Source organism: Triticum aestivum, chromosome 7B (assembly GCF_018294505.1).
Source record: "Triticum aestivum cultivar Chinese Spring chromosome 7B, IWGSC CS RefSeq v2.1, whole genome shotgun sequence".
Lineage (NCBI taxonomy): Eukaryota > Viridiplantae > Streptophyta > Magnoliopsida > Poales > Poaceae > Triticum > Triticum aestivum.
Window position 1 is genome coordinate 689,286,781 of NC_057813.1, and position 7,752 is coordinate 689,294,532.

Genomic DNA, 7,752 nt, shown 5'->3' on the forward strand with positions numbered 1-7,752 from the left:
GCGGCGAACAGGCTGCCTCGGCAAATCCCCTTCTTTTTCCCGGCGGGAGATGGTCTACCTAGCTGCGTTGGGCGGTGGACGGCACCGGGATCGGCATGGTGACGGCCGAGCGGGAGGGGAGGGGGGGGGGGTAGGAGACGAATTTGGACGGGTGGCTTGACTTTTCGCCTGCCAATGTGGCCCCAGGAACGCTTTTCTCTTGCGCCGGAGCCCCCGAGTTATTGGGCTATTTTTTTTTTCTAGCCCATTTAGTGAACCATAGGTATATAGGCTTATTAGAAATCCCAGGGTGGGCCGCGGCTCACCCTGGCCACCCCGTAGCTCCGCCCCTGCCTAGCATGGGCCTCAATAATGTGATGGCATACATGCACTCAAACTACGGGAGTTTACTTTTACTTGTTATATACTCCCTCCGTCCCATAATATAAGAGTGTTTTTGACATTACCTTAATGTCAAAAATGCTCTTATATTATGGGACAAAAGGAGTAATCATTAGCAAGTTTTATTTTAAATGAGCATTGCTCAGCAGTAATCATATTTTCTCTTGATCTTTGAATTAGATGGCCGACACGGCTTTGACCTTCCTAAAAGTTCGTTCGAGCTCCGTCCGAGACGGACCAGAATACCGTGTAAAAACCAAGACGAACTCTTCAGCAATAAATAGGCCTGGGCGTGGACGAAGAGCAACGTCTCTTTATAAAGTTTGACCCATCGGTCCTCGGCCCCCAGCCTGCGTCGCCTAACTCGCCGTCGTCTCAACCGAGCTGCACTTCCGCCTTCTTCCCCGACGCAGGTGAGGTGACGACCAACTTCGCCGCCCAAACTGGCCGCGTTTTGTCCTCTGTGTCCTCTTATTTTCGTTCCTAGAGGCGACGACAGGCCGACATTGTTCGCCTCCGTGCATCGTAAACCTGTTCATTATTCATTCCTCGTGTGGGTTGCTTACTTGTTTCCCTTAACTGAAGCAGCTGATCGCCGAAGCAATACACAAAAAGCGTACGTGCGCCTTGTTTTTAGTTGACCGGACTCCACCAAGCACCATGCCGGGTAAGAGAGGCACCACTACCTTGCTCGATCACCTTCCCGAGGACATCATCGACAGGATACTCATCCGGCTGCCGCCCAAGGACGTCGGCCGCTGCCGAGCCGTCTGCACACTGTGGAGCAGTGTCACCTCCACGCCTGAATTTATGTCCGAACATCATCGCAGCCAGCCATCGCTCCCCATCATCGACGGGGACGGGCGGCCAGCCAGCCTTGTCGTCGTCCGCGGTGCCGGTGCGAGAACCACCAACCAACAACTCTGGCCTTTTGTACCAGGTTTCAAACACCGTGATGTGATTTTTCTTCAAGGCACCTGTGATGGTTTCATCATCGTCACCGGGAGATTGAGACGTCAATTCTACATCTGCAATCCAGTCCTTCGCCAGCATGCTCTCCTACCGCAGCCTCCATTTGGCCCACTCATCCAGAACTACGTAATTGGTTTCTACATGCACTGTCCAACTAAAGAATACAGGGTGCTCTGGGTCTCGAAAGGCGTTTTTGAATTCAGTTTATACGTCCTCATAGTTGGATCTGACAAGCCGAGGCACATCAGAGTCAGAATGCCAACAGTCTCCTCGGTTTCCATGGAATGGAAGTTACTGGAGATGCTGCTCCGTTCAGCGCCAGTTCAGCACCAGGGCAATCTTTATTGGCGTCCTCCTTACCCTTATGATGCCACGCAGATTACAGGAGATGGTGAAGACATTATTGTATTTGACACAGAAGTTGAATCATTCCGATGGATGCCTAGTCCGGCCCAACCGAATCATTCCGATACGTACCATGCTGGACAGTTGTTCGACTTGAAGGGGGTGCTTGCTTTCTCGGGATTTTTGTTCAAAAACAACACCACTCTGGATGTCTGGATGATGCAGGATTATGAGGCCGAAATTTGGACCTTTAAGTACCGGATTGACCTAACGAAGGTGGAGGCATCACAAAAATTGAAATTAACTTCTCTCAAAAGGAAGAGTATGTCACCACTTGATACAGTGATGGTACGGTTCAATGAAATGGCTGTGCTCAACGAGCATGAACTTTTGATCCAGTTTAATCATAAACACGTGTTACACTGCGATATTGATGGCAAGTTCTTAGGAATGGTAAAGATTGGAAAGAGACAATATCGAATGGCTCTTACTGGTTATTGCCTCCAAGAGAGCATAATTCCAATTCCGTCTCATGAGATGCTACAAGAAGACCAGGACCCTCCGTTCTTCACAAGCCATGGCTGAACTGAATGTTCATGCCGCTTTGCATTGCCCTTGCAATGTCTATCCATTGTATCATAAACAAGCCGTGCCTCTTTTCTTTACCCCTCATTACTTACTAACACTGCTAGTAGAACATGCCATGTCCTTTGGATTCGATTTCATCTTTGCTGATAGCACATTCTAAACATTTCTTTCATAGGCTAATTGTTTGATCTTTGTTGTTCAGTATGCAACCTTACCCAACTCCTAAGTAGCGCTTTCTTATAGCTCCTGGTTTCACATCAACTTTGTGCAAACATGTTTCTTCTCAGTAAATTAGCACAGATTTGTTTCTAATTTTTTTGTGTCCAGGGTTTTATTGTTTTGGCGGCAGAAAGAAAGTTGTCAAGGATTTGCACTCGTGGTTCATGGTTCATTTTTCTCCTGATAAAAAAATTGTAACTTAATTACATTGTATAAGTTTTACTAAGTTAAGGATGGCCACATTTCTTTTCAAGTATGAATCGACACTGTTCTCCATGCAACTATTTTTTTTAGGAATGAACACCTAGGACACAAAATTTACAACACGAAAGAAACTGCTACCGCTTTTGAAAAAACAAGGTGTTAACCTTATGTTGGGTTCTACGGTAGGGTGCATCGACTGCAAATTAAAATTTTCTAGGCGCAGAACAACCAGAAACATGCAAAGTGAATGGATCACGGATCGTTACCACTAGACATGTAGTGCCATGCAGCGGAAGAAGAGTTGGGGCAGCGCGTCCGCGTGGTTCGTCTCCTCCTCGTCCGATCTCCCTCGAACGGCCGGTCGTCGGATCCCTCATACAGGTTCGCCGAAGCGGCGCAAGTGCACCGCCTCTAACGGTATTCGCGCGTGCAGGAGGAACGTCGTGCGGCGGACTGCTAGGTCCGATCACACAACTGGCGGCGAATGGAGGTGTCTATTCGCAACACTTGCAAACCCTAGTGCAGCGCCGAAGCGATCAACTGAATAAGTGTGCCGCACCTCCACTATTTATAGGCTTCCGTCGCGGGCTAAACACTGGGGCCTTGCACGGATCCTAAAGCCCAAAGTCTATTCGGTCGCGTTCCAAGTCCAACTCGGATAACATCCGACCAGTGTCCTCCGAACCGACCTCGTAGGTTCCTTCTCTTAAGCACGCGAATCCTTAGGTTCAAGTCGGCTTGGTCACAGTTCGGATCACCTCCGACCTGCACGGTTGGTAGGGGCCTCTAGCAAGGCGTGCCGACCACCAAGCAGACTATGAAGCTGGTTAGGTGAACCTGTACAACGTGTCACACTTCTGTTCCCTTTGCTTCATGATATATGTTGTTGGGCTCAAGGCGAGACTGTCATCCTTGTGCTAGCTCGGCCTCTTTCTCGTTCCAGTGATACCGACCACAAACTGGATTATCTCATAATCCTTGTTGCATGGCCATGCTTATCCTGGTCGGATCACACGAGGGACCCAGTGTATATCTCTCCTGATCGAAGGGGCAAATCCCATCTTGCTCGACCATGTCTCACAGCGTGGGACTGGACAAATCCGAAACCTACCTTTGTAACTACCCAGTCATGGAGTAGCGTTTGGTCGGCCCAAGGCAAGTCTGTCACCATCCCGAGTACATGCGTCAGCTCAAGTCTTAGGACATAGAACATATGTTGCACTAGAGACTCATAGATGACATATCGCTGTGTCTCATAGTTGGGTCTGTCCGACTCGAACCTTATCTCGACCCAGATTCGACTACGTCGAATCCAACAAGATCCTTCCGAGTCCATATTATCTGGTTAGCATCCAATGCTCAATGGCTAGTGAGACCGAGAATGGAGGTGACAGACTGAATAAGTGTGCCGCACCTCCACTATTTATAGGCTTCCGTCGCGGGCTAAACACTTGGGTCTTGCACGGATCCTAAAGCCCAAAGTCTATTCGGTCGCGTTCCAAGTCCAGCTCGGATAACATCCGACCAGTGTCCTCCGAACCGACCTCGTAGGTTCCTTCCCTTAAGCACGCGAACCCTTAGGTTCAAGTCGGCTTGGTCACAGTTCGAATCACCTCCGACCTGCACGGTTGGTAGCGGCCTCTAGCAAGGCGTGCCGACCACCAAGCAGACTATGAAGCTGGTTAGGTAAACCTATACAACGTGTCACACTTTTGTTCCCTTTGCCTCACGATATATGTTGTCGGGCTCAAGGCGAGACTGTCATCCTTGTGCTAGCTCGGCCTCTTTCTCGTTCCAGTGATACCGACCACAAACTGGATTATCTCACAATCCTTGTTGCATGGCCGTGCTTATCCTGGTCGGATCACACGAGGGGCCCAGAGTATATCTCTCCTGATCAAAGGGGCAAATCCCATCTTGCTCGACCATGTCTCGCAGCGTGGGACTGGACAAACCCGAAACCTACCTTTGTAACTACCCAGTCACGAAGTAGCGTTTGGTCGGCCCAAAGCAAGTCTGTCACCATCCCGAGTACATGCGTCAGCTCAGGTCTTAGGACATAGAACATATGTTGCACTAGAGACTCATAGATGACATATCGCTGTGTCTCATAGTTGGGTCTGTACGACTCGAACCTTATCTTGACTCAGATTCGACTACGTCGAATCCGACAAGATCCTTCCGAGTCCATATTATCTGTTTAGCATCCAATGCTCCATGGCTAGTGAGACCGAGACATCCACCGTGTCATATGCTAGTCTAGTCCGACATGTGCCCATACGTCACTTGCGACTAGGGACAATTTAGGATGTATCATACAACACAAGATCTCACAGACAAGTCATGTACTTGCCAACAAGTATCATTGATTACATCCAAGGACTATCTTTATTCATAAACGCATAGGAAATATCATCATACATGATTGCCTCTAGGGCATATCTCCAACAGTCTCTCACTTGCACTAGAGTCAGTCAAATAGATATTGAATGCCCATAGCTCTAACGTGCCCCTCATGCTTGGGTTGTGGAAGCGGCTTAGTCAATGGATCTGCAACATTTGCATCTGTGTGAATTTTACATAACTCTACATCACCATTCTTTACGATCTTTCGTATCAGGTGATATTTCCGATCTACGTGTCTAACCTTGTGGTGATTCCTCGGCTCCTTGGCTTGTGCGGTGGCACTAGAATTATCACAATAAAGGTCCAACGGTTTTACCGAGGCTGGGAAAATACCAAGATCATCCAGAAAGTTCCGGATCCAAACACCTTTTGCAGCTTCACAAGCCGCAATATATTCGGCTTTTGTGGTAGAATCGGCCACCGTATCTTGCTTGGAACTCATCCAGCTCACTGCTCCTCCGTTCATGACGTACACGAATCCAGACTGTGATCGACAATCATCTCTATCGGTTTGGAAAGTAGCATCGGCGTAACCCCTTACGACGAGCTCTTCCTCACCTCCATAAACTAGGAACATCTCGTTAGTCCTTTTTAGGTACTTCAAAATAGTCTTAACCGCTGACTGGTGACTTTCACCTGGGTTGGCCTGGTATCTACTTGTTAGGCTTATTGCAAAAGCAACATAAGGCCTTGTACATATCATGGCATACATGATAGATCCGATTACCGAGGCATATGGAATCCTACTCATCCTGCTTCGCTCATCAGATGTCGAAGGAATCTGAGTCTCGCTTAGCCTTATACCATGTGAGAGTGGCAAGAACCCTTTCTTCGCCTCACTCATGTTGAACCTCTTCAACACTTTATCTATGTACGTGCTCTGGCTTAAGCCGAGCAGCCTCCTCGATCTATCTCTATAGATCTTAATGCCTAAAATATAGACTGCCTCACCAAAGTCCTTCATCAAAAACTTTCCATTCAATGATTCCTTGGCCGGGGTTTAGCATCGAAACATCGTTCCTGATCAACAATATGTCATCCCATACAACATCAAAAACACTATCGAGCTCCCACTTAACTTCTTGTATAAACAAGCGTCCTCTTCGCTTTTTATGAAACTGAGACCAGTGACGACCTCATCAAAACGAATATTCCAGCTCCGAGATGCTTGCCTCAACCCATAAATGGATCTCTTGAGCTTGCATACCTTACTAGCGCTAGTTCGATCGACAAAACCCTCAGGCCGTATCATATACACGTCCTCGGTTAAATTTCTGTGAAGGAAAGCCGTCTTCACATCCATCTGCCATATCTCGTAATCGAAATATGAAGCTATAGCTAGTACGATCCTCACCGACTTCAGCATCGCTACCGGTGAGTAAGTCTCGTCGTAGTCAATTCCTTCAACTTGTCCATAACCCTTAGCGACAAGCCAAGCTTTGTGGATCTAAACATTTCCATCCACATCGGATTTCTTCTTAAAGACCCATTTGCAACCAATGGTTGTTACGCCAGGAGGCGGATCAACCAAGTCCCAGACTTGATTCTCATCCATGGACTTTAACTCAGATCTCATGGCCTCCAGCCATGCCTCGGAATCTGGGCTCACCATTACTTCCGCATATGTGGCCGGTGAGGGAGTCCTGGATTAAGGGGTCCTCGGGTAGCCGGACTATATACTTTAGCCGGACTATTGGACTATGAAGATAGAAGATAGAAGACTTCGTCCCGTGTCCGTATGGGTATCTCCTTTGCATGGAAGGAAAGCTTGAGGATTTGGATATGTAGATTCCCTTCTCTGTAACCGACTCTGTGTAACCATAGCCCCCTCCGGTGTCTATATAAACTGGAAGGTTTGGTCCGTAGGACAATGACAATCATTATCATAGGCTAGCTTCTAGGGTTAGCCTCTACGATCTCGTGGTAGATCAACTCTTGTAATAGTCATAGCATCAAGATCAATCAAGCAGGAAGTAGGGTATTACCTCCATAGAGAGGGCCGGGTAAACATCGTGTCCCCTGCCTCCTGTTACCATTAGCCTTAGACGCATAGTTCGGGACCCCCTACCCAAGATCCGCCGGTTTTGACACCGACATTGGTGCTTTCATTGAGAGTTCCACTATGTCGTCTTCATAAGGCTTGATGGCTCCTTCGATCATCAACAACTCGACCCAGGGTGAGACCTTTCTCCCTGGACAGATCCTCGTATTCGGCGGCTTTGCACTGCGGGCCAACTCGCTTGGCCATCTGGAGCAGATCGACAGCTACGCCCCTGGCCATCAGGTCAGGTTTGGAAACTTGAACTATACTGCCGACATCCGCGGAGACTTAATCTTCGACGGATTCGAGCCAATGACAGCCGCACCCGGCAGCCACGATGAGCATGACTTAGATCAGACATCAGGCCGTACTCAAGAGACAGCGCATGTGACTGTCCTGGCCCTAGATCCATAGTAGAACGCGCCGTCCAAGGACGGGGGGCTAAACCCCGCCACGGAAGCCGCATACTCAATGGCGATTGAGCCGTACATAGATCTAACCTCTAACAAGACCTATGTCATCGGACCCTCGGACTCACCTCCGGCCATAGGTTCCTAACCACGTGTATCCGCGCCCATCGAATCCAACCGGGCGCC

The 7,752-nt window shown here is 48.6% G+C and overlaps 1 protein-coding gene across 1 annotated transcript; it reads left to right on the forward strand.

Moving 5' to 3' along the window:
- Positions 1-707: 707 nt before the first annotated feature.
- LOC123162465 (putative F-box/kelch-repeat protein At1g13200) lies at positions 708-2,408 on the forward strand. The gene is made up of 2 exons (XM_044580244.1): positions 708-794; positions 970-2,408. The coding sequence occupies exon 2, from the start codon at positions 1,042-1,044 to the stop codon at positions 2,281-2,283; it is 1,242 nt and encodes a 413-aa protein (XP_044436179.1). The 5' UTR covers positions 708-794; positions 970-1,041; the 3' UTR covers positions 2,284-2,408.
- Positions 2,409-7,752: the final 5,344 nt, after the last annotated feature.

What these genes read in the sequence shown, in the direction of transcription:
- LOC123162465 (XM_044580244.1), top strand. Translation starts at nt 1,042, where the DNA reads ATGCCGGGTAAGAGAGGCACCACTACCTTGCTCGATCACCTTCCCGAG.